Here is a 13,017-nt window from a genome sequence, read left to right as displayed (position 1 = left end):
GGCTGCCCCTGGACCCCTGGAATTATCCCAGGCTGGGCTGGAGCACCCAGGACAGCGGGAGGTGTCCCTGCCATGGCAGGGGAGGCACTGGAGGAGTTTTCCCAACCCAAACCACTCTGCAGTTCCAGGATTCACGGTAAGAAAGCACCGAACGCTTTGGAGATCAGGCAGGGAAGCCTCTCCCTGCGGCCAGAAAGAACAGAGGGGCAAGAACTCAGCCTGATTCCCCCCAGTTCTCCCTCTCAGGCCATCCCCCGGCCCGGTCTGACCGCCCCGGCCCCGCCGTACCCGTGCAGGCCAAGTAAAAGGTGCGCTCGATGCGCTCGTCGGGGAAAACCGGCTCCGAGCCCTTGAAGCGCCTCTCCCTCTCCTCAGGGCTCAACTCCCGGGCCCACTCGGGCAGCCGCGGGGATTTCCTCCTGTTCCTCACCGGCACAACCACACAGGAGACGCCGGGCCGGAGCAGAGCCTCCGCCGCCTGAGGAGAGCCAACAGCGGTTTCATTCATTTCCCCTCACGCACCGCAGCTCTCCGCGCTCCCCCCCGCCCACAGGGCTCACCCCGCGGCCCCTCAGGCCGCTCCTGCCGCCCCCACCTTCCAGCAGAGCCGCGGGGCGCTGCGGCCCAGCCCCGCCGCCATGGCGGCCGCCATATTGTTCCCCCTGCGCGGGGGATGGCGGGAAGGGGGGGCGGGGCCTCGTCAGAGGGAGGGGCGCGGGCGCGCGCGCGCGGGGAAGGGGCGTGGCCGGCGGGAACCCGCGCCCGCGCGCGCGAGTGGAAAATTCCATCGGCTGCGGAGCCCCGGGGGGGCGGGGCCAGCGCGGGAGGCTCCGCCCACAGCCCCCACCCCACCCACATCCCCCCCCGAGCGCGGTGCAGGGCGGGGGGCGGGGGGCGAGGGGAGGGGGAGATGTCACCCCCCCATCCCCCACACGGGTCACACGCGCGATAAGTGCGGGACCCCCCACTCTGCCCCTTGCTGGGGATGCTGAGACCCCCCAGACCGGCGGGGGATGTGTGACGACCCCCTCTGGACCTGCAGAGACCCCCCCCCCCCCCCAAACCCTCAGAGCCCTCCCGGGCACTCAGAGCCCCCCAGACCCACAGGGCCCCCCTTGGACCTGCAGAGCCCCCACCCTCGGACCTGCAGAGCCCCCCGGACCTCCAGATCCCCCCTGGACCTCCAGATTGTCCCCCCAGACCCACAGGGCTCCTCTGACCACACGGAGCCCCCTCCCCATATCTGTGTAGCCCCCCTGGCCCTGCAGAGCCCCCCCAGACCTCCAGATTGTCCCCCCAGACCCACAGGGCTCCTCTGACCACACGGAGCCCCCTCCCCATATCTGTGTAGCCCCCCTGGCCCTGCAGACCCCCCCTCACCCACCCCCAGCAGCTCCGCGGGTTTTGTCCGATGCTTTTGGGGTTTCACATCTCCGCAGCCCCCGGTGCTGGAGGGGAGGTCGGGGGTCCCCTGGGTGTCCCCAGGATGTGACACCCCCGGGATGCTGCAGCAGAGCCGGGGCTCGGGGGGGCTCGGGGATCCCCCCAAACATCCCGGGACAATCCAGGACACAACACCCCCTCCCTAAAACCCAAACCAGCTCATCCCAACCCTCCTCCCCTAGAAAGCCCATCCGGGAGGGGCCGGCAGGACACCCGGGGGATGCTCATCGCCCGCCCACAGCCCGGGGGTGCCAAGGCCGGGGGAGGCAGCGGGGGGCTCGGCTGCCCCTGGCCCCGCTCCCGGCTCGGTCGGGGGAGGCAGCGGGGGGCTCGGCTGCCCCTGGCCCCGCTCCCGGCTCTTTGGGGACTGTTGATCTTGGCTCCGGGGCCGCGTTGCTCCATCGCGCCGCTGGTTAATGTGTAGTGACGGCCCCAGACCGTTGATCCCGCGCGCTTATCGGGGCCGGGCCGGGAGCGGGGCTGGGCAATGGGGGGGACACCTTTGGGTGGGGGGATCTCCTCTGCAGCCCGCCGGGACCGCCCCAAAACCCGCCGTGATGCTCTTTGGGGCGGGAATAAAGAGCAGAGAGAGTTTCCCGCAGCGCTGTGGAAAAGCGGGATGGAGCCCCGGGGATGTGCAGACAGTCCTGGAGGAGCCGGGGTGGAGTCACCGGCCCCAGAGCCCCAAAACCCCAAAACCCCACAGCCCCAGAGCCCCAGAGCCCCACAGCCCCAGAGCCCCAAAGCCCCAGAGCCCCAGAGCCCCAAAGCCCCAGAGCCCCAGAGCCCCAAAGCCCCACAGCCCCAGAGCCCCAGAGCCCCAGAGCCCCAAAACCCCAGAGCCCCACAGCCCCAGATCCCCAGAGCCCCAAAGCCCCAGAGCCCCAAAACCCCAGAGCCCCAAAACCCCAGAGCCCCAGAGCCCCAAAGCCCCAGAGCCCCAAAACCCCAGAGCCCCAAAGCCCCAAAGCCCCAGAGCCCCAGAGCCCCACAGCCCCAGAGCCCCAAAACCCCAAAACCCCAGAGCCCCAGAGCCCCAAAACCCCACAGCCCCAGAGCCCCAAAGCCCCAGAGCCCCAAAACCCCAGAGCCCCAGAGCCCCAAAGCCCCAGAGCCCCAGAGCCCCAAAACCCCAGAGCCCCAGAGCCCCAAAACCCCAGAGCCCCAGAGCCCCAAAGCCCCAGAGCCCCAAAACCCCAGAGCCCCAGAGCCCCAAAACCCCAGAGCCCCAGAGCCCCAAAGCCCCAGAGCCCCAAAACCCCACAGCCCCAGAGCCCCACAGCCCCAAAGCCCCAGAGCCCCAAAGCCCCACAGCCCCAAAGCCCCAGAGCCCCAAAACCCCAGAGCCCCAGAGCCCCACAGCCCCAGAGCCCCAAAACCCCAGAGCCCCAAAACCCCACAGCCCCAGAGCCCCAGAGCCCCAGAGCCCCAGAACCCCAAAGCCCCAGAGCCCCAGAGCCCCAGAGCCCCACAGCCCCACAGCCCCAAAACCCCAGAGCCCCAAAGCCCCAAAACCCCAGAGCCCCAGAGCCCCAAAGCCCCAGAGCCCCAAAGCCCCAGAGCCCCAAAACCCCAGAGCCCCAAAGCCCCAAAGCCCCACAGCCCCACGGGCACGGCGCTTTCCCACGGCTCGGCACCGGTGGGGCTGGATTTTCCTGGACCGGTGGGGCTGGATTTTCTCAGCCCGGCTGGTCTGGGGTGTCATCCCGGCCGGTTTCACCTCCCTGGGCAGGGTTTGGGGAGCTCTGGGACCCGCCTGGAGCCACGGGACCCGTCTGGAGCCACGTCCCTGCCCGTGGGAGCTCCTGGGGGCTCGGCCTGGGAGCATCCCTGAGGAAATCTGGGATGAGGACGTGGAGATGCCACTGAGTGATGTCCCCACCTGAGCCTTTCTTGCAAAACCGCACCACGCCAGGGGTTTGTCCCGTGGGAGAGCGGGATCAGGACAGGGATCAGGACAGGGATCAGGACAGGGATCAGGACAGGGATCAGGGCAGGGATCAGGGCTCGGGATGAGGGCAGGGATGAGGGCAGGGAACAGGGCAGGGATCCGGGCAGGGATCAGGACAGGGATCAGGGCAGGGATGAGGACAGGGATCAGGGCAGGGATCAGGACAGGGATGAGGACAGGGATCCGGACAGGGATCAGGACAGGGATCAGGGCAGGGATCAGGACAGGGATCAGGGCAGGGATCAGGACAGGGATGAGGACAGGGATCCGGACAGGGATCAGGACAGGGATCAGGACAGGGATCAGGACAGGGATCAGGACAGGGATCAGGGCAGGGATCAGGGCAGGGATGAGGACAGGGATCCGGACAGGGATCAGGACAGGGATCAGGACAGGGATCAGGACAGGGATCAGGACAGGGATCAGGGCAGGGATCAGGGCAGGGATGAGGACAGGGATCCGGACAGGGATCAGGACAGGGATCAGGACAGGGATCAGGACAGGGATCAGGACAGGGATCAGGGCAGGGATGAGGACAGGGATCAGGGCAGGGATCAGGACAGGGATCAGGGCAGGGATCAGGACAGGGATCAGGACAGGGATCAGGGCAGGGATCAGGGCAGGGATCAGGACAGGGATCAGGACAGGGATCAGGACAGGGATCAGGACAGGGATCAGGGCAGGGATCAGGGCAGGGATCAGGACAGGGATCAGGGCAGGGATCAGGGCAGGGATCAGGACAGGGATCAGGGCAGGGATCAGGGCAGGGATCAGGGCAGGGATCAGGACAGGGATGGGGACAGGGATCAGGACAGGGATCCGGGCAGGGATGGGGACAGGGATCAGGACAGGGATGGGGACAGGGATCAGGACAGGGATCAGGGCAGGGATCAGGACAGGGATCCGGGCTCGGCACCCGCCCCAAACTGTCCCCGGCAGCCCCAGGCAGGGGTTTGGCCACACTTTACCGCCGTCCTTGTGCAACCTGGCCCAGGTGCCGGCGGGAGGGGACGGGCACAGCCGCACGCACACAGGGACAGGGGAAAAAATCCAGGGGAAAAACCTCTCCCCAACCCCCCGGGAACGAGAGGCCCCGGAGCTGCTCGCTGTTTGTCCCCGGGCTCCCGAATACCAGAGATTCCAGCCCTAAGCCGGCGGCGCAGAGCTGCGGGGCAGGATTAGCCGGTGCCCTCCGGCTGCTCCCGCTCTCCTGGCCAGAGAAAGAGAGAGAGAAGAAAAAAAAACCAAAAAAAACTCTTTCTTTTTTTTTTTTTTTTTTTTTTTTTTTTTTTTTTTTTTAAATTTTATTTTTTTTTCTCCTTGTTTTTCCTAATTAGCAGGGCGCACTGACAGCGGTTGGTGGCTGCAGAGGCTCGGGGGTGATTCCAGCTCCTCCTGGCGTCCTTCCATCCTGTCCGTTTGTCCTCGGGCCCTTCTTCAGTCTGGCACTACAGGAGAGCCCGGTTTGGCCGGGACACGGCGGAGGAGGCGGCGGCTTTCCCCTGGCTCTTTCCGTGGAGCATCGCTCTTTCTTCTTTTTTTTTTTTTAATTTTTTTTTTTATTTATTTTCATTTTTTTATTATTTTTTTATTTTTTAGGGTTTTTTAGGGGTTTTTTTTTTTTTGGGTTTTTTTTTTTTTTTTTAAGTTATTTATTATTATTATATTTATTTATTTAATTGTTTTTTCTGGATTCTCGCTGACAGCAGCACCTGTCACCTCCCAGCACCTCCCGTGCGGGAGCAGCACCCGCGGAAATGGCCCAGAGGGCACCCGGTGACCCCCAGGCCACCCGGGCTGGGAATTAAAGCTCCGAGGAGACAATCCCCTCCTCTCCCCTCCCGCAGCAGCTCTGCTCCAGGAATAGTTTTATCCTGCCCCTGACCTTCCCGGGGCTCTGCCAGGGGACAAGGGACGGTCACCGGCGGCCACAGGCGGTGCCAGCCCCGGGCCAAAGTGACAGGGATGGGAGTTTGGCCCTGGCAAAGCCTCTCGGAGCAGGGCTGTGGCACAGCTGGGCTTCTCCTCCTGCCGGCCCGCTGAGGTGGCCTCGGGGTGTCCCCAGTGTGGCCGAGTCCAGTCCCATCCCATCCCTCCAGCCCGGCTGTAAAATCCCCCCACGGAGCCTCCTCGCCAAACCGGGGGCTCCAAACCCTTCCCTCGCTGTGGGGCAGAGGGGACTCAAAAATTCCATAAAATCCCCAAACATTCCCTGGACCAGGTCCCAGCGCCGGTGTCCCCCCATCCCACAGCCTGTCCCTTGTCCCTGTGTCCCCTTGTCCCCATGTCCCCGTGTCCCCATATCCCCTTGACCCCATCCCTCCGTGTTCCCATGTCCCCATGTCCCCTTATCCCCGTGTCCCCTTGTCCCCTTTTCCCCATGTCCCTGTGTCTCCACGTCCCCATGTCCCCATATCCCCATGTCCCCGTGTCCCCCTGTCCCCAAGTCTCTGTGTCCCCGTGTCCCCATATCCCCCTGTCCCCCTGTCCCCATGTCCCCATATCCCCATGTCCCCGTGTCCCCCTGTCCCTGTGTCCCCCTGTCCCCGTATCCCCATGTCCCTGTGTCCCTGTGTCCCCACTGTCCCCATGTCCCCTTTTCCCCATGTCCCCATATCCCCCTGTCCCCATATCCCCCTGTCCCCATGTCCCCGTGTACCCCTTTCCCCATGTCCCCCGTCCCTTGTCCCTGTGTCCCCGTGTCCCCCTGTCCCCTTTTCCCCCTGTCCCCATGTCCCCGTGTCCCCATGTCCCCCTGTCCCCTTGTCCCCGTGTCCCCGTGTCCCCCTGTCCCCGTGTCCCCCTGTCCCCTTTTCCCCGTGTCCCCCTGTCCCCGTGTCCCCGTGTCCCCTTTTCCCCGTGTCCCCGTGTCCCCCTGTCCCCCTGTCCCCGTGTCCCCCTGTCCCCGTGTCCCCCTGTCCCCTTTTCCCCCTGTCCCCGTGTCCCCCTGTCCCCTTTTCCCCATGTCCCCGTGTCCCCCTGTCCCCCTGTCCCCTTTTCCCCATGTCCCCGTGTCCCCGTGTCCCCTTTTCCCCCTGTCCCCGTGTCCCCGTGTCCCCGTGTCCCCGTGTCCCCATGTCCCCCTGTCCCCGTGTCCCCCTGTCCCCGTGTCCCCATATCCCCCTGTCCCCCTGTCCCCCTGTCCCCGTGTCCCCGTGTCCCCGTGTCCCCGTGTCCCCGTGTCCCCCTGTCCCCGTGTCCCCCTGTCCCCGGGATCTGGCAGGGCTGCGCAGGGCGGCAGCCGCCCGAACCCCCCGCCCGGCTCCAGCTGTTCCCAGCTGTTTCCAGCTGTTCCCTTGTCTCCCGTGCGGTCCCCGGGGCTCTGCAGCACAATGCGGGCCCGCGGCAGCCCCGGATGAACCCGGCCTGGCAGCGCCGGGCTCTTTGTAACCATGTGCTGAGAGCTGCCTGGACTTTCTCCCTCGGCCCAGTTCGTGCCGCCGGCTCCTCCGGGTCTCAGTGAATCCCCGCTCCCCCCCTGGATCCCAGTTCCTGCCCTGGAACCCCTTCTGCCCTCTGCAACCTCTTCTCTCCACCTCGAATCCTGTTCTTCTCCTCAAATCCCTGCTCCTTCCTCCTGCTCCTTCCCTCAAATCCCAGCTCCTTCTCTTGAATTCCTGCTCCTTCCCTCAAATCCCTGCTCCTTCTCTTGAATTCCTGCTCCTTCCCTCAAATCTCTCTTCCCTCTCTGGAATTCCTGCTCCTTCCCTCAAATCTCTCTTCCCTCTCTGGAATTCCTGCTCCTTCCCTCAAATCCCTGCTCCTCTTGAATTCCTGTTCATTTCCTCATATCCCTGCTCCTTCTCTGGAATTCCTGCTCCTTCCCTCAAATCCCTGCTCCCCCCTGCCCTGAATCTCTACTCCCCTCCTCAAATCCCTTTCCCATCCTCAAATCCCTTTTCTTTCCTGAAATTCCCCATTCCCTTCTCAAATCCAACTCCCCATCTCCTCTCCCTACTCACTCTCTCCTCTCCCTGCTCGCTGGCTCAGCACTAACTCACCTTTCCTAAACAGCAAAGTACCACTTTTAACAAAAATAAATCTCGTTGGGGAAGGACTGGGATTAAAGAAAAAAAGATCAATCCCAGTTTCCAGCGGTGGAAGGCTAAGAATGATCAGGGGATTGTGAAAACGAGGGGGATTGTGGCATCCCCAAACCCTTCACAGCCTTTTTGGGGGGCTGAGATTAATTAAATCCATATTTTTAAATCCATATCCTCCCCTATGGAGCCAGTGGTAAGTCCCTGGATCCAAACTCCAGAGCATGGCTGGGGCAGTGGCTGCCACCCCAAAAATGGGGTGCAGGAAAAGCTGCTGGAATTTTTCACCTTTATTTTTTCCCCTTTATTGTGGATTTTTAAGCTCGCTGTCAGTGATTGCCACACCCCTGACCAAGAGCACCTACTCACGACAGGTATTTCCCTGGAATTCTCCTTCCTGCAAGGCTTTTCCAGCTGGATTCCTCATGGAGCATCTTCCAGGAGAGCCCAGATGAGCTGGGGGGAGCCCCAAAGGGGCTTGGGGTCTTCCTGCCCAAGAAATTCAGAGTTTTTTTAAAAAGTATATGGTGTGAGGCTGACCACAAAGGGTTTTCCTGTGAGAGTCATCCTGGGAGTCCTGCAACACCCAGGATTTACCTGGATGCTGCAATTCAAGTATGAGGAAGAAGAAGAGGAGGAGGAAGGAAAAGATTGTAGGCTCAGGGTGGGGAGAAAACCAACCCCGCGCTGCTGCCTGGACAAGCCTGGTGGACAGGACACCTCCCTGCTCCACACGTCCCATTTTTTGTGGCAAAACCCAAGAGGTTTTCTCTGATTTCACCATTTTTCAGTGCTGGAGGTTGGCTGGTAGCTGCACCCCGAGCTCTGCTGCCTCCTCTGGGTCTGGGGGGCAGAGAAGTGGCTGAATCCCCAGAGAAAGGGACTTTTGTCACCCAGACACTGCCTGGGGCTGAGGGGTGCCCAGAGGGCTGGATGGGATAACCCTGGGGAAACCCCAACCTGCACTGGTGTGGGATCTGCTGGGGAAAGTCAGAAATAAAACTGAAATACAGAGAATAAAGAGGGAAATCTGGGTGGGTCAATAATGGGGGCACCATTCTGGCTCTGCCCCTCATCTGAGTGCACTGGGAGACCCGGGAGCCGCCATCCCCCCAAACTGGGAGTACTGGGAGGCCCCACTAATGGGGTGCCCGTGCCAGTGTCACCCCAAAAGCAAGAGGCCCTCATTACCTGGGTGCACTGTGCCAATCCCCACCCAGGAGCCCCCAGTTAACGGGGTGCCATCATCTGCCCAAACTGGGAGCACTGGGAGCCTCAGTTAATGGGGAGCACTGGGCCAGGCCCACTTGGACTGGAGACACTGGGATCCCCCATTACAGGGCTCACCGGGATCCCCATTAACAGACAGAGATACCCATTAACAGACACACCAGGATTCCCCCATTAACATCCCCATTAACGAACACATCTGGATCCCCACTAACAGACACACCGGGATTCTCATTACCAGGGCTCACCGGGATCCCCATTAGCAGACACACCGGGATCCCCACTAACCGGGATCCCCATTAGCAGACACACCGGGATCCCCACTAACCGGGATCCCCATTAGCAGACACACCGGGATCCCCACTAACCGGGATCCCCATTAGCAGACACACCGGGATCCCCACTACCCGGGATCCCCACTAACAGACACACCGGGATCCCCATTCCCGGGCTCCCCCTTCCCGGGCAGCACCGGGAGTTGGGGGCGTGTCCCAAGGGAAGAAGGGGGGCGTGTCCTGTCGGGGCGCGCCTTTGCGCATGCGCATTTCCCTATCCTTCCCTTACGCAACTCCGCCGCCTTTTCCAACCCCCCCCCCCGCCCCGCCCCCCCCCGCGCTCCCTTTGCCGCCCCCCGCGCGCGCTACGTGCGCGGCCGCGTGGCGCCGCCGCGCGCACGCGCACGCGCCGTCGGCGTGCCCTCCCCTCCCTCCCTCCTCCTTCTCTCTCTCTGTCTCTCCCTCCCTTCCCCCCCCGTCCCTCCCCTCCCTCTCCGCTCTCCGCTCTCCTCTCCCCGCACTCCCCCGGCCGGGGCCGCCTCCATCGGGAGCGCGCGCGCGCCCCCGCCCCTCCCTCCTCCTCCTCATCTTCCTCCTCCTCCTCCTCCTCCTCACCCTCGGCTCCCGCCGCCGCCGCCGCTCGCTCTCGGTGTGTCCGTGCGGAGCCGCCGCGTCGCCCTTCCCGCGCCCCCCCCCTTCCCCCTCCCCTTCCCCCGTCCCCGCCGCCGCCGCCCCGCCGGGGGGGGCGCAGCCCCGCGGCCCCCGCGCTCCCGCCATGCCGGAGAAGCGCCCGTTCGAGCGGCTGCCCGCCGACGTGTCCCCCCTCAACTACGGGCTCTGCCTCAAGCCGGACCTCATCGACTTCACCTTCGAGGGCAAGCTAGAGGCGGCCGTGCAGGTAGGGCCTGCCCCCGAACCCCCCCCAAACCCGCTTCTTCCTCCTCCTCCTCCTCCTCCTCCTCCCGGCCCGCGGCCCCCCGGGGGACCCCCCAGTCCCTCTCAGGGGACCCCTCAATCCGCTCCCCGCACCCCCCCGAGGGTGTTTCCTCAGGGACCCCCGTTCCCCCTCAGGGTCCCCCCGGCCCCGTCCCCAGCCGTGCCCGAGGGTCCCCCCGGCCCCGTCCCCAGCCGTGCCCGAGGGTCCCCGGCCGCGGTGCCCCGTTCCCCCCGCGCCCAGCGCAGGGCCCGCCCGGGCAGGTGCAGGGAGGCCCCCGGGGCTCCCTCGCCGCTCCTCCTCGCTCTGTGTTTCCATTCAGGATGGATGGCTCAAACCCCTGACAAACCCCTCTGGGACCCCTGAACCAGGCCGGGCTCGGGGCTGGGGGGTTCCGCCCAACCCCGCGGGCCCCGGCGGCTCCTCCGGGGCAGGGCCGGGCTGAGGGATCGCCCCGGGCCGGGATGTGCCGGGCCGGGTCCCGGAGCCCCTGGGGAGCCCCCGAGCCCCGGGGAGCCCCCCGGCCCTGTGCGCTGCCCGGCCGTCCCTGCCCCTGTGGGGATGGCTCGGGATTTTGCTGGAAAAGCCGAATTAGCGATGAAAGGAGAAGTCCCCCGGTGTGTTGTGGCTGGTGAGGGCAGGGTAGGCCTCGGGTGTCATGGAGAGCTGGGAGGAGGAGGAGAGAGCGAGCCTGGGGATGAGGGCCCAGAGGAGGTTTGCGGACCCGAAAACGCCGCGGGTTTTTTATTTATTTATTTATTTATTTATTTATTTATTTATTCTGCGAGGCGAGAAAAAAAAAAATCCTCCTCGCCGTGCTCGTGCTTCAGAGCCGGAACCAGTTCTGCGAAATCCTCCAAGTCTCTCCCAGTCATTCTCATTGGCCGCTCTGCCAAGATTTCCCGAATTTGCTTTCACGTCTTTTTTTTTTTTTTTTTTTTTTTTTTTTTTTTTCCTTCTCATTTCGATTTGAGATCGGTACAGAATTATGAAGGGGATAACTGTTTGGTTTTCGTTTTGGTGTTTTTTTTTTTTTTTTTTTTTTCCTGAAAATCAGATTGTTGCCCAGAGAGCTCACAAAAATATTGGAGGGGAGGTTTTTAAGCCTTGAGGTGTGAGCCGATCTGAGCCTTGCCGTGATGAAAGGGGGGTGGTTAAACCTTGTTTTAAAGCGAGGCAATAAACGCGAGGAAGGCAATAAAAACCTGCGGGATGGGAAGCACAGGTAGAGAGGAGGAAGGCGAGTTCTCTTCCCTTGAGTGAGGAGGGCCCGAGGCTGGGGATGATGGGGAATGAATCTTGTGACTTTGGGGACCTGCGGGAGCCCAACCAGACACCAGGAACTCGGGGCCATGTGACAGAAAGATTGAAAACCTAAATCTCCCCGCGGATTCCATCCTGCCTCAGGGGTTTTTCATCCACCCTCGGCCCCTCTGCTGATTTTTTTGAGGGGATTGTTTTGGTTTGGAAAAAAAAAAAAAAAAAAAAAAAAGCTCCGGTTTGAGAAATTCCCCCATCTCTTCCACCTTTTTTATAATGCCAGGCACTTATTCCTGTCCTGGCAGCCGAGTGAGCTGCTCCCCCGGCCCTGTTACAGCTGTGGGGCTGTAAATGGGATCACTGAAATCATCCAGGTTAAAAATAACACTTCGGGGGGAGGGGAGCAGTGGCTTTTTAAGCCTTTGCTGAGGAGAGAGGAGCGGAGAGCAGCAGCCCTGGGAAGTTCTCTGGGATGCAGGAATGCCCTGGGAGAGGTTCCTCCTGCCCAGGGGGGCTTGGTTTGTAGGGTTTTACTCCTGGGGAGGTGTTTTGGGTGTCCTGGAGCACCTGGAGATGTGGGAATCCTGCATTTCACCCAGAGGATGAGCTGAGGGAAAAGCAGTGACCCCACAGCTTCTCCAGGCTGTAAAAACCCTCCCCTTGTTCACATCCTAAAGGAGCTGCTCTGCTGAGTTCCCACAGGAGAGAGAAGGAAAAAAAAAAACCCAAAACCAACAAAAAAACCAAATCAAACCCAGAGGGCGAGGTTTTAAAAACAGATCTAAAGAATGTATCTTTACTTTGGATAACTTTTAACACCCTGAGCCAGGAGGAGCCACCTCCCAGCTGCCTGAAGTGAGGGCAGGGAAATGGATCAGGCTGAATTCACCTGCCTGGGAACCTGGACAGGTTTCCTTGGGGCTGCCAAGTGCCCAAAGCACAGGGAAATCCCAGGAAATTAAAGGGGAGCTGCTCTGCACCTCGATGGGGAGAGGAACAACCAGCTCACCCACAGGATGCTTCGTGTCCAAGGCTGGATGGACAAAAAAATAACAACTATTAGTGTGTTTTTATTGAGCTGGTCTAGAAAAATATCAGACATTTGGGTGCTTTTGGGGTGAAATGACTTCAGTTAAGGACCTGTTGGTCTTTTCTGCCCGAACCTGAGCTCAGCAGGGATGTTTCCAGCCTGGGAGCTTTGGAGTTGCTGTAAACTCATCGAGGCAAAAGTGGATTTGTGTTAAAACACCAAATTTTTGATTTTTTGTGTGGGAAAACACCCGTGCTGCCTCTTTTTGAAGATCCAGCTGTTTTTTTTTTTTTTTTTTTAATACCAATCAATAATAATTTGCCAGCTCCTTTGCTCCCATCCCAGCTGGATAATGGCAATAATCCACACCCAGTGATGCTTTCTGACCCAAACTTCTGAAGAAAAAACCCCAAAAACCAGGAAAAAAAACCTTTCCAGAGCCTCCAAAGTGCTTTGTTTGCTTTGTTATTTGGCATCTTTAAGAGCAGAGTGGAATTAGTGCAGGCCGTGGTGTTTAGTCAAGGTATTACAAGTAAACACTTGATCATTCTTACTCACTCCAATAATAGGATTTTTTTCCTCCGTGGGGAATTTGGAGCTTTTAAGCCCTAAAAAAAAGGAAATAAATAAAAAAGTCCCAGCCTTGGCTGTGGGGCAGGACACTTGTGTTGGCTTTAGGACCTATAAATAACCTGAAACACTTTGTGCCACGATAATAAATGTTGCCACTCTCATGGCAACTCCAGATAATCTTCAGAGGATAAAACCTCTGGTGATGCAAAAGATAAAAAGGGGGTGGCAGCAGATTTCAAAGGCAGGAAAAAGGAGTGGGACCTGTTTGTGGTTTCTTCCCG

General features: G+C 60.9%; 3 protein-coding genes across 3 annotated transcripts in view; 2 read left to right on the top strand and 1 right to left on the bottom strand.

The window, feature by feature from the left end:
• The window catches only part of GPR179 (G protein-coupled receptor 179), a gene marked incomplete at its 3' end in the record, with an annotated part of 9,045 nt that extends 8,905 nt beyond the window's left edge, over nucleotides 1-140 (top strand). The window contains exon 7 of the mRNA XM_083877822.1: nucleotides 32-140. Within this exon, the coding sequence (XP_083733948.1) occupies nucleotides 32-140 (109 nt within the window). The remainder of the gene's footprint in view (nucleotides 1-31) is intronic.
• Nucleotides 141-163: 23 nt separating this feature from the next.
• On the bottom strand, nucleotides 164-657 carry LOC310918849 (uncharacterized protein; the record flags this gene model as incomplete). The annotated part of the gene is made up of 3 exons (XM_083877821.1): nucleotides 596-657; nucleotides 289-478; nucleotides 164-183 (listed from the first exon to the last, which is right to left on the bottom strand). The coding sequence occupies exons 1-3, from the start codon at nucleotides 650-652 to the stop codon at nucleotides 164-166; spliced, it is 267 nt and encodes an 88-aa protein (XP_083733947.1). The 5' UTR covers nucleotides 653-657.
• Nucleotides 658-9,429: 8,772 nt separating this feature from the next.
• The window catches only part of NPEPPS (aminopeptidase puromycin sensitive), a 63,888-nt gene continuing 60,300 nt past the window's right edge, over nucleotides 9,430-13,017 (top strand). The window contains exon 1 of the mRNA XM_083877447.1: nucleotides 9,430-9,837. Within this exon, the coding sequence (XP_083733573.1) occupies nucleotides 9,715-9,837 (123 nt within the window). The 5' untranslated portion in view covers nucleotides 9,430-9,714. The remainder of the gene's footprint in view (nucleotides 9,838-13,017) is intronic.

The sequence above is a fragment of the Zosterops lateralis genome, assembly GCF_965231275.1.
Source record: "Zosterops lateralis genome assembly, chromosome: 24".
Lineage (NCBI taxonomy): Eukaryota > Metazoa > Chordata > Aves > Passeriformes > Zosteropidae > Zosterops > Zosterops lateralis.
Note: the sequence above shows the minus strand (reverse complement) of the source record. Positions and strands in the feature narration are given on the sequence as shown.